Source organism: Equus caballus, chromosome 14, assembly GCF_041296265.1.
Source record: "Equus caballus isolate H_3958 breed thoroughbred chromosome 14, TB-T2T, whole genome shotgun sequence".
NCBI lineage: Eukaryota > Metazoa > Chordata > Mammalia > Perissodactyla > Equidae > Equus > Equus caballus.
In genome coordinates, this window is record NC_091697.1 from 18402714 (window position 1) to 18419784 (window position 17071).

Genomic DNA, 17071 nt, shown 5'->3' on the forward strand with positions numbered 1-17071 from the left:
GAAGCCCAATAAAACCATCATTCCAAGTTACTTCATAAATATTTAGAAATGTTTAAAATAACTGTATCATATCTCATCAGATGGAAGTACCACAATTTACCTAATGCACTCCCTTTGACAGCTATTTAGATTCTCCTGGTTTTCTGCAGTCACACACCGTGCCACTATGAACACCTGTGCTATGACCTTTCTTCTGCACCCAGAATTATTTTCAAGGACGGCTTCTCAGAGTTGGAATTGTTGGGCTGGACAGATGGCATTAACATTTTGAGGAGCTTGACGCCGTCTTTAAAATTTCTCCCCACAAAGTTCTACAGGAGCCTGCCTCTCCACTCCAGCCAGCAGAGGGTGATTACCCTTTACTCCTCTGATGGGCAGAATCATCTCATTTTCGTTCTAATTTGCGCTTCTTTGATCACTGGTGAGGGTGAACTGTCCCCCACCCCGCCCCAGCCCTTCTGCACACCTTCAGCCAAGACTTCACAGAGTCTTGAGTTTTTCCTTTCCTGCGCTTCCTATACAAGGCTATATTTAGGTTTCATTAGAACAACCACAGTTAATTCCATCACAGGACAGTTCTGGCCTCGCCTCCTGGAAGGCTGCTCTTCCCCACCCTTGCAGGCACTCTGGTTTCTCCAGGTCTGACCCACTGCTAGCCCATGGTCACCAAGGTGAGACGTCACTGAGATCTGCTTTCCAGGCTCCTTGGAGTGGCTTCTGCCACCATCTCATGCCCCCTCACAGTTTGACACTGACAGCAATGGCTGGGTGCATGCGCCAGAGCCCATGTTCTTCACAATAAAAGGGAGACGAAATATGACCTGGAGAACTGCTTTGAGGGTAACCCTAAGAGCTTTAAGTAAAACATTTGATCTGCTAGGGACCTAAAGTACCCCTGAGTTACCTGGTCCAACTTCCCTCACGTCAGACACAAGGACACAGGTGAGCCCCAGAGAGGGGAGAGGCTGGTGGCCCTGAGTAACGTCAGTTCTCATTTCATAGCTGTCGTCACACAACAGAAGTTACTCTGAGGTAAATCAAATCCCCGGCCGCCACCACCACGCAATAAGAAAGCAGCTAAATCACAAAAGAAAGCCAACCACCAAACAAAGCAGTCACGGCCAGGTCCAGCTCCTACCTGCTGGCATGGCCATGGGAAGTCAAGTACACGGGCAGTTGCATACTAGCAAAATATTTTTATTATTTTATGATGATAAAACAAGGAAAGTAAAGATTTCTTTTTGGTGTATACCAGAGTTAGGGGAAGTAGAAGAATAAGGGGATTAATAGGATTTTTATGTATTCTGATGACAATAAAAAGTTAACAATACCAACTGTTTGCCATAAAACTTATCATAGCTCCCCCAAAACACATATATAAAGGATCATAGTTTTAAAATCTATAAAAGTAAAAAATATACAGTCAGAAGCTCTAACGCTTATTCCATCTTTAATAGAAAATTGTAAACATTTATTTACACAAAGCGAATGTGTATAACAAAAGTCCGAGCACCCTTTTGAGTCATGGTTCCTGGAAGATGGGGATCTGCGCTGAAGCCGAGTCACCTCCTCCCTTGCCCACGCAAAAACCAGACTCGCGAATAAAGCCACGGGCAGCTCCCTGGGGGGACCCCAGGCATCACATTTTATTGCTCTGACACTGCAGCAAGTGAGCAGCCTGCTGTCTAGGCAGCCTCAGGACTAAGGCAAGGGCAGTCCTCCCTGGGATGGGAGGCACAGCACCCCAGGACAGAGGTGAGCAGCAGCCAGAGGGAGACCAGGAGAGGAGGAAGTGCCCATCACCAGCCTTCAGCCCACTATTTTTGGTAGAAAACCTACTGAAGTCACCCTCCTTCCCCTTCAGATTGGGGAACTCACTCAGAGGGTGGAGTCTTCACTGGCTTAATGATTCATTCCCTTCTTTGAGAGCTAAACTCAGCATTTGGGCAAGGCAGGGAGGGTATTTAAAGGGGAAATGGCCCAAACACCACCTGTGGTGGCAAATGGCTATTAGAGAAGAGGATCTGAGGGCCTAAGTACCCCCATGAAAGGCACTACTGGTGCAAAATAATTACCGAAGTGTGTACAACCCTTCACCCCCTCAAAGCCATTCAGGCTGGCTGTGTGAATATGTTCCTTGGCTCAATTCTTTACATACGATACTCCTTGAATTATCCATTTTGAGGCTCCAGGGAAAACAAAGCGGGGTTGTGGTTTCTCCGAGACCACTCTGCATATAAGCCACTCTATTCAGTGTACTATCTTCTCTCCAACACTGTTTAAAAGGGTCTCACCCTGAGCTACCATTTTGCTTTTATTATACCGAAGTGCTCTCTCCGTCTTTGCTTTCCACAAATAGCCCACAGGTAATCGCCTGCTTTGTGGACTCTCAGCTTAGTCAACTCCACTAATTGAGAGAGAAATCCATTTGAATCTTTATAAAAGATGTATTAGTGTTATAAAGCAATTCTCTTTAAAAAGTGCAAGTCATATGGTATGGGAGTGGAAGGAGTAGTACAGCAGAGCGGAAGGCTGTTCTCTGACCAGGCCTGCAGACTCCCTGCAAATGGGGCCACCTCTTTTCTCCCTCCCCCAAACCTTTCCTTTCTGGGGATGGGATACCTTCTTCCCTACAATGCCAGGGCCCCCTAGGAATTTCACTGACTCTCTCTTTTCCCCTCCAATCTAGTAAATCTTTGCTTTAGAGGTTTTCCATTTGGGCTGGAGAAAGGAGGAGAGGCAGGAAGAAAGGACATGGGAACTGATGATGGGGTGAAGGAAAGACATCTGTGCGCAACTCAACAATGACCACCTTCCTAACATGTTAAATGTAAGTTTTCAGAGAAACTGCAAATGGCGGGAAGTTACAAACAAAAGAACACATAGGAATCCCAAATATGCCATTTCAGCATTTAGCCTGGGGGTTGCCTAGGATCCCACTACCAACGCCCTGGGGAGGTCCTTGGCAGGTCCTGGTAAATGCCAACCTGGAAGAAGAGCGTTCTAGAAGGAGGAGGAGCTGCTGGAAAGATCTGTCACTCGCTCTGCTATCTCACGGCATCCTGTTCCTTTTTGGCACATGCAGTCACAGCCTGCACTTACACAAATGATTTTCCAGTGACCCTCATTTTCCCCTGAAAGCTGACAAAGAGCACGAATAAAAAAGGCTCTTAATCAAAAGGAAACCCTAGGTTCCCAATGCCACTTGATCAATTTAAACCACCACCTATCCTAATCTGTTTTAAAACCTTTTTAAAAAAATTTTTTTCTATGCTACAATTTGCAAATAGTTCTGCTATATAAAGTTTCAACAGAACCTGTCCCCAACACTAGGGCACGTGGAGAAACCTTGGACTGATCAACATGACAGCAGACTTTTACAAGCCTGACATCGTGGGGCTTCACTGTCGTTACTGTTGGTTTTGGTCACTTGGATAGAAAACCACCTGTAGAACCCTGTCCTGCTGTCCCAATACCAGGTACTGATGCCAGCAGAGGGGCTGGGGCCAGCCCAACAGACCACAACTGCTGGCTCAGAGCCTCGGGCCCCGCAGGTCCTGGCAAGGGCCGGGCCTCAGCCTCAGGGCTCTGGCTCTACCCGTCCAGCTCCCTGGGCCCTGTGCTTTTGGTCCAAAGTACTTGCTCTTTCTTGAATCTGAGAACAAAAATACAGGATGTATAAACACTGAAAACACCACAAATTCTGCTGTTACTGAGGCCCTAAAAGGTCATCCAAATCATTCATCCACTCTTCCGAAGTCCTGTTCTTCAGCAGGGAGTCGATCAGGTCGGCATCTCCAGCCATGCTGGCCAGCCCGCTGCTGCCTGGCTGCCCACTGTAGGCAAAGGGCAGCTCCTGGCCCGCGGTCCGCACGGGGTAGGCCTGGGTGCAGTGCAGCCCTGCCCGGCCGCCCATCGGTGGAGCGGAGCTCTGGCTGAAGGCTCCCAGCTCAGGCCCTGCTGGGCTCAGGCCTGGCAAGCCCTGCTGCGGAGCTCCCTGGGGAGGTGCTGGGGCAGGGGCACTGGTCCTCTGCTGTGCGCTCACAGGGGGCAGCATGGATCCCGCTGCAGCTGCCGAGCTCATGGGGGCCATGGGCCTGCTGGGCATCGCCTGGGAGAATTGCGCGCTGGACATTTTCAGGTGGGCCTGCTGCAGGTGGAAACTGGAGGCTGCAGTGAAGGGGCTTACAGTGTTGTTCCCTGGGGTCTGGCCACTCAGGTTTGCCATTCCTTGATGTTGCCATGAGGGATTCTGGCCTCCCATGGCCGCTGACACCCTTGGGACCTGTGGCTTAGTTAAACCAGAGTTCAGGGTTCCCTTATTGTGCTGTTGGGAGAGGCCAGAGCTCCCCAGAGAGTTCTGCCCATAGGCAGCTGAAACTGAGGTGTTCTGGCCCACGCTGGCCTGCCGTGGAATGTGGGCATGTCCGTTGGTGACCTGTGGCGGGGGCTGGGCAACTATCTGGGTTATGCCAGAGGCCATGCCATAGAGGCTGCTCTGTGGCATGCTTTGGGAGCCAGCGAACTGAGCCACACCTCGGTCCTGCTGGCCTGAGTTCGAGGGGACAGAGGAAACTGAAGTGTGCCCAGGGCCCATTGGCATCAGATTCCCGGCTGAAGGGAACACTCGAGGACAGGTGGAATTAGATGGACCCAAGTTGTTCATGCCAGGCATGGCAGCAGAGGACCCTAGAAGACAGAGAAGAGTCTGTCAATCAAGCTGGCATTTCTTGACCACCACTGTGGAGACACCTTCAAGACCCAAGCTGCAGCTGCTACCCTACAGGGAAGAGAGGCAAAATCAGAACCCAAGATATCTCATGGTCAATGGAACCTCAAAGAAGAGCGCACTGGGGGCCAAGGGGCAGCAGGTTTCCCACAGGGTGAAATGGAGGCTTGTCTGGAGCAACGAGGGGATTAAGACAGGCAGAGAGGAAGGGGCAAAGCCCAAGGGGAGGGCAAGCCAGAGGACTCGGTTCACCTTTCAAAGGCCCACCCCATTTCTGCTCTGTGGTAGGTCCTGTGCTGGGCACTGGGGACTCCAAGACGGATCCAATCTAGGATCTGCCTTTGGGAAGCACAGACTCCATGTGGTGTGACAGGGTTACACCAACAAAGGCTGGACAGCAGGCTGTGGGAGTGCAGGGGACTGAAGGTTTAATGCCTGGGAAGATTTGGAGAAGGCTTCAGAGAGATGATGACAAATATATTGGGTTTTAAAAGCGTAGAAGTTTAGTAATTAATAGTTTAGAGCAACAGTATTCTAAACAGAGAAAAGAACGTGCAAAGGCACAGAGTTACGGAAGGCAGTCTCTGTGGGGACTCTGTGGCTGGGGTGTGGGGAAAGCATCCAGTTGGTTAGAGCTAAGACTGAAGAGACAGTCCTGGCCAGATCCAGAAGAGCTGCGGCTGCCACGTGAAGGAAAGAGCTGCAAGGCCAAAGGGTCACTGGACCAGGATTGTGGTTTAGACTCTGCTGGGCAGAGCTGTTAAAATCACTTAGGTGAGGGGCTCCTCCAATGTGGCACAGGGGGTAAGAGAGGGAGAATGTGAGCTCCTATTCCTTACACCACAGAACAACAAGGTGGTCGTGGGAGGGAGAAGTCTAGACTGACGTTGGCAGATGTTTCCCAAGCACCTGCTCTGTGCGAGGCGCTGTGCTGGAGAGATAGCAGGGAACGGGAGGACAGAGAGGTCCCGTCCTCAGGGAACCTGCTGTCTGGGGCTCTGCCTTCAGCAACAGATGCACAAGTGATAACACTGAGACAAGCTTTTGTGGGTAGGAGAGTGATTGTCCCAGGGCTGGCCACAGCTCAGTGCTTTGTTTCTCTTCTCTCTCTCTCTACTAGCACCTAACTGAAAACTGGGCTGAAGAAAAGAGGAGAGCTGAAATAGTCTGTTTCACTCCCACTGACAGCCCACAGCCACATTACGGGGGGTGAAGGCAGAAGAGCTGGCTGAGACCCAGGCTTCTGAGATGCCTGCAGATTTCGACTCCACAGTCTCAGCACACACATAAAACTCCATCTAGTCTCCTCCAGAATGCTCAGCTGTAGTCAGCTTCTCTGAGACACTTTATAGTGAGAGTCATTGACCAAGAAAGGAAACGTTTTGAAGATATTCCAAGAAGAGCTAGGAAGGCAGGTACAGACAACATTTTACTGCACCTGTCAACTAAAATCTATGTATTTCTGGAATGACAGCCTGAGCAACGGCAGTCAGGTTCCCTTGCATATCTGAGACATGACAGCTAAGACCTCAAAGTGCTTCCTGCCCTTTTCTGATGCTGCCACTCGTGACACCAAAGTGAGCAAACAGGAAGAAGTGTAAGGCCACACAGTGCGTTGTCTCTCCTTATCTGGAAAATAGGAGAGGGTCATTTTTTGAAGAGACAGATAACGGCAGAAGCAAAGAACTTTCTTAAGAATTACAGAAGCTGTTTCCTATTGATAAGATATTCTCCAACTAGAAATGATTTTGCTTCAGGGGCCGGCCCGGTGGCGCAGCGGTTAAGTGCACACGTTCTGCTTCGGCGGCCCAGGGTTTGCCAGTTTGGATCCTGGGTGCGGACATGGCACCGCTTGGCAAAGCCATGCTGTGGTAGGCGTCGCACATATAAAGGAGAGGAAGATGGACATGGATGTTAGCTCAGGGCCAGTCTTCCCCAGCAAAAAGAGGAGGATCGGCAGCAGTTAGCTCAGGGCTAATCTTCCTCAAAAAAAAAAAAAAAGAAACGATTTTGCTTCAGAAGAATGTATAGCCAGGGACCCAGTCAAAGTGCTTAGCCACAGCAGTCTGCCTCAGTGACCCTGTTTCCTGGCCTGCGGGGTAACTAGAAAGCCAGGCTCCTTAGGCAGACTGAATTTACTTGAGTGAGTAAATCCATTTAGCACCTAGCGTGAAGCTAGGCAGACAGCAGGAACTCAGCGCAAGTGGACCAGACCTTTGCTCTGTCGGTGCCTGCCTCCCCTGCCCCTACTCCATCGCCTCGGATGCCCCTCACCTGTGAACTGTCCGACCTGTTGTGGGAAGGTGCTCTGTGTCGGGTCTTGGTACTGGGGTGGTGGGCGGGTCAGATGGCGCTGGAACTGCTGCTTCTCCTAGAAAATGCCAACAACAGAACAAAACAATAAGATGCACATAAAACAAAAACAGAGTTAAATCAGAGAAAAGTGGACTACCTAACTTTGTTACTCACAGAAGGACTCCTGTGGAGATAACGCTGGTGATCTCATTTGGGGGATTTTACAAAAACAGTATAAAACAGAAGGAGGGGGCAGGTCTAAGGAACGATGATTTTAAAAAAAGGTGGTATTATCAGGTTAAAGAAATGGAGGGCAGATCAGGGAAATGCAAATCAAAGCCACAGTGATACACCACTCCACACCCACCAGGATGCCTAGAATCAAAAGCCAACTATATGGGGCCAGCCTGGTGGCGCAGCAGTTAAGTGCGCACATTCCGCTTCGGTGGCCCAGGGTTCATCAGTTCAGATCCTGGGTGAGGACATGGCATCGCTTGGCACACCATGCTGTGGTAGGCATCCCACATAGAAGTAGAGGAAGATGGGCACGGATGTTAGCTCAGGGCCAGTCTTCCTTGGCAAAAAGAGGAGGATTGGCAGTAGTTAGCTCAGGGCTAATCTTCCTAAAAAAAAACAAGTAACAAAAAACAAAAAACAAAAGCCAACTATATGTGGCAAGGACGTGGAGAAACTGGCATCCTCGTACACTGCTGTGGGAACATAAAGAGTGCAGCCACTTTGGAACACAGTCTGGTAGTTCCTCCAAAGGTTAAACATAAGAGTTACCATACGACCCAGCAATTCCATCCCTGGGCAGAACACTCATGAAACTGAAAACCTATGTCGACAAAAAGGGGAAACAACCCAAATGTCTATCAACAGGTGAATGGATAAATAAAACACAGCATACTCATACAACAGAATATTACTCAGCCATAAAAAGGAGGGAAGTACTGATATAGGCTACATGGTTGAACCTTGAATACATTTATACGAAATGTCCAGAACAGGCAAATCTACAGAGACAAAAAGTAGATTAGTGGTTGCCTAGGCCTGGAATGGGGCAAAAACTTTTAATGGGTATAGGGTTTCTTTTTAGGTGATGAAATGGTCTAAAGTTGACTGTGGTGATGGTTGCACAAGTCTGTGAATATACTAAAAACCAGTGAATTGTACACTTTAAATAGATGAATTGTATGTCATATGAATTATACCCCAATAAAAAATGGCAGAACTGAGGCAGTGATGTGGGTTTTAAAGTCATCCTCAATCAACTTTATCCTCTGGGCAGCTAGTTCTTCTCTTGTCTTAAAGATGTAATTTAAAATCCTGAGAACTCTTGTACTTGGTGCCTGTACGCTACACTTGATGACCAACTAGGTAAACTGCAGGACTTGGAGGGGGCTTGTTGGTCCTGATTCTAGGATCCTAGGACCTCAGGGACATCTTCATTTCCCTGCTTCACGTTCTGGCTTATAATAAACTATATTGGGGCCGGCCCCGTGGCCGAATGGTTAAGTTTGTGTGCTCTGCTGAGGCGGCCCAGGGTTTCACCGGTTCGAATCCTGGGCATGGACACGGCAGTGCTCATCAGGCCATGCTGAGGCGGCATCCCACATGCCACAACTAGAAGGACCCACAACTAAAAATACACGACTATGTACCGGGGGGCTTTGGAAGGAAAAATAAAATCTTAAAAAAAATAAATAAATAAAATAATAACAAACTATATTTACAACAAAGCTGGGCCCTGCAGGGAACCAGCGGACCAGTTGGCTTAGTGCTTTGGTAGAGGCCAAGAAGGGTCATGGAAAAAGGTTCCCAATACATTTAGCCACAGATTCTGCCTCCATTAATCCCCCCTAAGTGACATAATGCTGTTTCTGACACAGGCCACCACCGTCTGAAAAATGCCACACTCTTGGAAAGGGGTTTAAAAGGGCAAAGCACTTGAACAGTGGACATGCTGCCACTGTGCTGACCTGGGAGGCAGGCAGAGGTAAGGGTGGTAGGGCTTTTATTCCACCTTTCTTTTTACCTGTTCTGCCAGAAGGTGCTGCTGCCTTTGCAAGAACTGCTGTTGCTGCAAATGCTTTTGTTGCTGCTCCCTCTGTTTCTGCTGGTCCAAAAGCATTTGATGCTGCTTCATTACAGCTGCCTGCTGCTGGCTACTGAGATAGGGGGTGCTGCTGTGAGTACTGGCCACAGACGCAGTGGGCGGCTGCGCCCCACCGCTGGCAGCCTGGGCTGGCACAGGGACATTGGGAGGGTTCTGCTCCTGTCAACAGAGATAAGGGGGTCTCAAGTCAGGTGGGACACAGTGAAGTCTACAATCCCTGATTAGAGCAGATGAGCTCTGCCCAGTGAGAGCCTGGCTCAAGGCTTTCTCTTAAAGCCTCGGTTTCCCTGAAGACGATTCCAGTGCAACCATCCTCCAGGGCTGGACTGGAGACCCAAAGAGCTAACACCAGAGTGCCCAGGCCCAGCAATGAACAGTCACTGGCTCCAGGTTAGCTTTGCTTCCTATCATTCACCAGTGTTAAGGTATGATTTTACACTTAAACTTGTATATCTGCACACAACAGTTCTAGTATGCAACTGTAGCTTAGAAATGCTTGCTTACTGGAATGCGTGAGTGCAGATGGGCCCCCAGAGGAGGGAGGCTCTGAGGGGCTCTGGTGGATGGAGACACTAAGTTTCACAGGTGCAAAACGTGGATCCCTGCCGAGGGGCTGGCCCTGAACCTCCTGAAATTGTATAGTTTGTCGACGTGTGTACAGCATTTCTATGGTTTGTCCACGTGTGTAGAGCATTTTCCTGGGAAGAGACTGCTTGGCTTTTGTCAGATATTCATGCTTAAAAAATACTGCATACTGATGAGAACTTTAACCAATATTCTCTATTAATACATAGACCAATAGTGACAGTCATGTCAAAGGTTACCACAATATTATCCCAACACCATTACTTACATTTTTAAAAAAGGGGAAAATTTAACTCAAAACAGGAAAAGGTAAAAAGCAATGATCACTTAAGTTCAACTTTATGAGCTCTTCTCCAATCCTCATTTGTTTGTATACCTAATCTTTACAAGATTCTAATGTCAGTGCAGATAGATTCTGATGTAATTTCTTCACCCCAATCAATGGAAGCGTATGGGCTACACGAGTGCTCTGTGAAGGGCAAAGCACTACTGAAATCGCAGTTGTCACTGTGCTGCCCTTCCTGAAGGTCTCTGTTAGTGGCTGTGCAGCAGTTTAATTGCTGAAAGTGGAAGTATCAATACTGACACATGCATTCTCCTGTTCAGAGATGCTTAAATTGCTTCCGGTTTTTGGCTATTAGAAATAATCATGCAGGGCCGGCCCGGTGGTGCAGCAGTTGAGTTCGCACGTTCCACTTCTCGGCGGCCGGGGGTTCGCCAGTTTGGATCCCGGGTGCGGACATGGTACCGCTTGGCAAAAGCCATGCTGTGGTAGGCGTCCTACATATAAAGTAGAGGAAGGTGGGCACAGATGTTGGCTCAGGGCCAGTCTTCCTCAGAAAAAAGAGGAGGACTGGCAATAGTTAGCTCAGGGCTAATCTTCCTCAAAAGACAAAAACACAAAAATTAAAAATTAAAAAAATAATAAAATAAAATGACACTATTAAAAAAAAAGAAATAATCATGCAATGAATATCTTGTAGATAACTTTCTTCGTTTTTTGGATTATTTCTTGCAGGGGTATAATGTGTTGATGCTTATGAAAAATATATCATGCCAAAATACTTTCCAAAAGCAATGTACCCATTTAGACACCCCACCAGTATATGAGCGTGTCAATTTCCTCATGCTATCACCACTACTGAGTTTTTAAATTTTTTAATATTTTAGAGTGTGCTACAAATACACAAACTACACACAAAGGTATTCACTGCAGGCTTACAGTAGTGAAAAACAGGAAGCAAGGCAGTACGCCTACACTCTGTCACATTACATACTGCTGTCACACAACTGCTAAAAAGTATCAATGGATCTGCATACACAGATGTGGAAGACAGTCCAGGACAGCGTGGAGGGAGAAAGCAAGCGTGCTTCATCTCTGTGGAAGTCCGTGTTTATTTACTGTACAAGCTGCAGCCAAGAGAAGGCTTCCAGGGAGGAGGCAATTTAGAACATATTTAAACATGAGTGGAAATGCCAATAATGATCAGGATAAAACTGGTACTTGGCCATTCTCCACCCTACAGAGCCACGTGATTCTGTTAGGTTTGAGCGTCATGACTAAAGAATCACAGAGTTTAGATGTGCTGGGAAGCAGTACTCACCTAAAATGTTATAAGCGTTCTAAAACTTAAGGTAGTTTGAACATAGAGATCTGAATCATGGTTAAAAAAAAGCACAGCCTCTAAGAAGAAAATTAAATATGATCTTTACCTGCAAAATACAGCCACAAATGATTTAAACTGTGTAGTATCAAAGAGACATGAGACTAAGTGCAGTTGATTCCTCAAATGTGTGTATACTTAAAACCAAGTTATACTAAGGACTTTTACCCTATTTTTGTTTATTAAGAATCAACCCTGGTTTGCTCGACCAATTTTCACTCTCAAGGGGGTTAAAGGATGATGGTAGTTGCTCCTTCCCTCCCTCTGTTCCTCAACTACCTGGGAGTTGGTAACCAGATGGATTCCAGGAACAGAGAGTAAAGCCACATGCTCACCTGGCTAGGCGGAACCAGTGATCGGAAGGGCATGTTTCCCGGCGGCTTTGGTTTCATCAAAAACAAGGAGTTCTGCTCGCTGCTCAGATGGGGCAGCTGCTGGGGAAGATAAGCCATCAGGGCCGTCTTGCTCTGGCCAGACCCAGGGCCACTTTGCCCACAGTCTGCTTTGTAATGAGAAAGGGGTTTGGTATTGCCATAATCCAGCACTGAGCCTTGATTAGTCACAGCGTTCTGATTCAAGTTACTTGGTGGCTGGTGACTCAGCAGGTTCACATGGCTGGGCTGGAGGTAGGGGCCTCCGGGCCGAGGGGAGCTCTTGTTCACACTGGGCATCATGAGCAGTTTGGAGTTGGTGAAGTCTTGCTTATAGCCAGGAGGGCTGGCAGGCTTCTCCATAGGATAAGGGACATTTAAGGGACTGTGGGAGGGGCCTGTCTGCTGCCACGTGGACATCTGGCCTGGGGCTGCTGCTGGGGCAGCCTGCTGTGGGTTCTGGATCATCTGCTCACGCTTCTGCTTGGCAGCGATCTGCTGGAGCTGGTGGGCAGAGGATAGCTCTGAGGCCCCTCCTGGGCCCTGGCTAGGTAATACCACACTGGAGAGGGCTCTTTGCGCATTCTGGGCCTGGGCTGATGCTGGCATTAGGTTAGGACTGGGATTGTCTGGCCCGGGCTGACCAGAGGCGTGGAAAAGAGGCTGAGAGGCCCCTAGGCTGGGTGAATCTGTGCTCACAGGGCCAGACGAAGGCCCCATAAAGGTCTGTCCTGCAGACCCAGCCCTCCCTTGTGGAGAGCCTAACTGTTCTTGCTCAAAGGCTGCTGGAGAGAATTCTGTCTTAATATTAATGTCCTGTGCCAACGGGGTCTGTGTGGCAGAACCAGAAGACTCTGGGTCCTTCTTTTCTTCAAAGTCCTCATTAAACAGATCCTTCATGTCTTCATCGGGCACTGACCTGTTCAGCTCCTCAATGAGCTCCTTCCACTCCTGCTCGTTAAGGTTGAGATCAGGCATGAGGTTGCTTTGAGATATGGAGCCTCCGGCCCCTGCGATCATGCAAGGCAGGTCATCGACTGGCTCCTGCTTCAGTTCTTTATTCAGGCTCAGAGGAAAGGAGTCTCCGGGGTTGCTGCCTCCGTTCAGGTGGAGGCTTGAGTCTGCTAGACACTTCTTGTTGATGGAGTCCAGTCCCAGTGAGTGCTTCCCGCTGGCCTGGAGGGCCTCTGCACCAGGCTTGTCAGGCTGACCAAGAGGGGAGGCTGGAGGCAGGCCATTAGAAGAGACAGCTACTCCCAGAGGGGTCTCCCGGCGGGTCTTCTTGTGCCCAGGAAAGAGATCTCCATAGCCATTCTGTTGATCGCCATTCTGAGGGGAAGTGGCGCTATCGAGATTTCTCTTCACTGTATCGTGGAGATGCTGAAAAACATGGAAAAGAGTTACTTAAGTACACAATGTCATATATGAGGCCCCTCTGCTTCTAACAGTGACTTAAACCATGGGCCTTCTCCTGATGATTTTGCTTGCCCAGTTTACACTCCTCACTTCTGAGAACATACCCCCATTTCCCCTCTGGGGTTGCCTCTCCCTCCCCCAGGTTCTGTCACCTCGCCTGAGTCAGGATGACTAGCTCAGCTGTGGGAAAGCAACCCAGCTGCAGCCAATGCATCATTCCCTGGACTTGTACAGTCCTCTCTCTTTGCAGGATACGAGCCTGGTGCTGGCCATAGTCATCTAGTCTGAGGGTGTACCCAAGAATGGAGCCAGTGAGAAAGAGCCAGAGGAGACATATACCTTCTTGAGGGTAGCGTTGGAGTCCTGGATCTAGTTATACTCAAGACCAGCCATTCCCCTGGACTTTTCACTTATGGGAACCAATAAATTCCTTCCTGTGTGTAGGCCAGTTTAACTTGGATTTTTCTTGCTTTCAGCTGAAAGAGCCCTGGCCAGTACAGCCCCTTTCTCAGACGTTGGTGCGGCTGACCACAGCCCCAGGCCTCCATCTTGTTACAGTTTTCATGCCCTTCTCAGCCTTTCTAGGATCCCTTGCCTAGCTCCACCACTTCTCTCCAGGCTGGACTGCTCCTAGGCCTCCATACCTGCAGGCTCTGCCTTTTGGCTTTTTTTTTGAGGAAGATTAGCCCTTAGGTAACTGCTGCCAATCCTCCTCTTTTTGCTGAGGAAGACTGGCCCTGAGCTAACATCTGTGCCCATCTTCCTCTACTTTATATGTGGGACACCTACCACAGCATGGCTTGCCAAGCAGTGCCACGTCTGCACCCGGGATCCGAACTGGCGAACCCCGGGCTGCTGAAGTGAACGTGCGCACTTAACCGCTGTGCCACCAGGCCAGCCCCTGCCTTTTGGCTTTTGTCCCACTCTCCTCCCTGCCAACCCGAGCACCCTCCTGAGAGTGCAGGGGCAGGAGTGGGGGTGGGAGGAGAGGAGGTGGTCTCCTTCCACTCTTTCGCCAATCTGTGGTCAGCTGTCAGGACAGAACTCCTCCACTCACAGCCTCTAAACTGGTGCTGCTCCTTTCCTATGTTCACTTTCATTACATTTTTGTCCTTCACCCCCAATCCCAATTCCATCCCTCCCTGCCAGTGATCCTAAGCATCTATGCTATTTGCAAAGTTGAGCTATTTACAAAGTGACAACACCCTTCATGTTCTTCACACCAATTTCAGAGGAGTCAGAGAGCAGCAGGCAGCACTCTGCACGCAGTTCTCCGGCTGCAGAGAAGGGCCACAGTGAGCCCCCACACCAGCCAGAGGAGCCTGAGTGCAGGAGGACTTCTCCCTGGGCTCCACGGCACTAGCTTTTAGCTAGACCCAAATGCTCAACAAACAAGAAAACAAGGAGGGCAGTTTTCTCAGTCTCTGAGTCCCAATTCTTTTTTATTTTTTTAAGACATTTTATTTGTTTATTTATTTTTTAAAGATTGGCCCTGAGCTAACATCTGCCGCCAATCTTCTTTTTGTTTCTTCTTCTCCCCAAAGCCCCCAGTACACAGTTGTAGATTCTAGTTGTGGATCCTTCTGGCTGGGCTATGTGGGACGCTGCCTCAGCATGGCCTGACAAGCAGTGCCATGTCTGCATGCAGGATCCAAACTGGTGAAACCATGGGCCACTGCAGCAGAGCACGGGAACTTAATCACTCTGCCATGGGGCCGGCCCCTGAGTCCCAATTCTGATGCTCTCATTCCTTTTGTTCCTCCACTTCAAGACTTCCTTAACTGTTAAAGCCGACTACACAGTGCTCTATAAATCCTGGCTGAGACAACAATTTTAAAAATCCATATCTTGGTACCTAAATTAGCTCAGAAAAACTAGGAACATTCGGGAAACAGAAGTGCAGGGCAGAAGTGTGAACAAAAACACAGTCCTAGGACCCAACTCAAGAACAGGGCCCTCTAACAGGACATCTGCTGTACTTTCAAGTAGGTTCTTCTGCTTCTTGCTGCCACCTAGGGGTCAGAGGTGGGAAGGGAACCACGCTCCTAAAATGGACACGATAGATGGATCCATTGTTTGAAGTTTCCTTTGGGAAAGGTAATTTGTACTCATTTACTCAGTCTGAAGGAAATCAAAATTAGTTGCTAATTTTTCTAGGATTTTAATTCATTCTATTATTTAAATTCTTTTTGGAAAATCATTTGTTCCTCAGTGTCAGGTTCGGGCTGTCTATAAGCTCGGGAGCTCAGTTTTCCATTTTCCTAAGGGGAAGATGGAAACCTAAGAGGTCAAGGCACTTGATGAGTCAGCTGGGTGTCCCAGATTAGAAACAGAATCCTTCTTTGCCCAAACAATTAGAAAGGCTATCACTCCCTCTTTCAATATCCACATGCAAACAGCTGCAGACAAGTTCCGAAGTAACAACCCACTTTTGCAATACCAACTGCTTCTAGCCAAAGGAAACACCAGGCCATTTTCTCAACTGCTCACAAAATGTAACTGGAATGGTGTAGGCGGGGGCTTCGAGTGCAGAGTGTGGTGGCTCTGGCAGATTTTTAAGCCTTGAGCATTTGCAGGAGTGCCTGATATATACAGGGCACTGGAGAAGAAGGCAAAGATGAGTAAACCAGGGAGCCTAATCCCCAGGAATTTACAAAAGAGATGGAAAAATGGCCTGAACAGATTATAAATTATAGAAGGACAAACACAGTAGGAGCTATAAAGCATATAAGGCTGGCTGCCATGTATAAATATGTGTGCTTGCTCTCCAGCATATCTGGTACTTCTGGGCGCTCAGCTCAGAGGTTCCTATTTTAACTACCAAATGGTCTTGTGGTACACGGGGTTCCAGTAGGATCCAGTTGCAGGATAACATGATCTGGTGCTCACTTCCTCTGCAAGGGGGTTTTGCTGAAGAATACCACATGCCTGATGGTAAGCTGAAGGCCTTGCATGCTCACTATCTTCCACCAATGCATTCTGCAGGCCTGACTCCTACCATAGCCTGTGTCACCTGCCATCTTCCACTCTGGGAGAGGGGCCCCAGGATGGCAACGCTGCTCTCAGTCAAGCTGGAGTTGCCACACTTTGTGGACACCAAATCAGCATCTTGTCCCCTGCTTGATGCACTAGTCTAACTGGACAGTCCCTCACCTAGTCTCTACTTCCTCCCTCTTACATCACCCACTGATGAGGATCAAGGCCGCCCCAGGGAGAGAAGCCCAAGGCGTCCTGCCCTACATCCGATCTGTATCATCCTCCAGAAACACAGGAGGTTCTGGCCTGTTCTGATCTGACTCTTATGTAAAGTTACAGGACCACCCAATAACCAGACCCCACCTCCTACATTTTAATGACTTTTTTACATAATCTGTCCTTTGTCTTGTAAAGAGATAATTCATATACCTATGCCTTAACTTTAGCCCTACCCTCAACCCATGTTTGCAGCTCTGACTGCCCATGGGTCCTGTCCCCATGCTACCATGCTATTCTCTGAATAAAGGAGTACTACTACCAGACCTTGAGAGTCCAAGAAATCTTTCTTTCGACTCCTCGGCTCGCTGAGCCTGCATCACCACCACTGAAATTCCAGTGTGCTTTGTAGTCCAACACTCCAAAATTATAACACCTATACTCTTCTACTCTGAGTTAACAGATGCGGCTGAGACACAGGGATGGCTCTCTCATCAGTGCTCCTTACACACTAGCAGCCACCTGGGGCGGCCACCTGTGCTTCCTGCCCCTTCTCACTGGGCATTCGCTTTTTCCTCCTCCTCCCTCTTCAGTCATCCTCCTATCAAACAATACCCCTGCCTCCCCAACAGCTAGCATCTTGGTCCACTGCAATATGGCTTCCATCCTTCTGGAAACTGACAGGATGTTGGATGTGGGG

The 17071-nt window shown here is 48.6% G+C and overlaps 1 protein-coding gene across 3 annotated transcripts in view; it reads right to left on the bottom strand.

Annotated features, from left to right (window-relative positions):
- Positions 1 to 1181: 1181 nt before the first annotated feature.
- Positions 1182 to 17071, bottom strand: part of MAML1 (mastermind like transcriptional coactivator 1) — a 37540-nt gene continuing 21650 nt past the window's right edge. For 2 of the 3 annotated variants that reach the window (XM_023617026.2, XM_023617027.2), the window contains 4 exons: positions 11728 to 13143; positions 9063 to 9302; positions 7004 to 7100; positions 1182 to 4689 (listed from right to left, as the gene is read on the bottom strand). In XM_023617026.2, the coding sequence (XP_023472794.2) occupies positions 3710 to 4689; positions 7004 to 7100; positions 9063 to 9302; positions 11728 to 13143 (2733 nt within the window). In that variant the 3' untranslated portion in view covers positions 1182 to 3709. The remainder of the gene's footprint in view (positions 4690 to 7003; positions 7101 to 9062; positions 9303 to 11727; positions 13144 to 17071) is intronic. The other variant, XM_023617028.2, reaches the window with a different exon arrangement.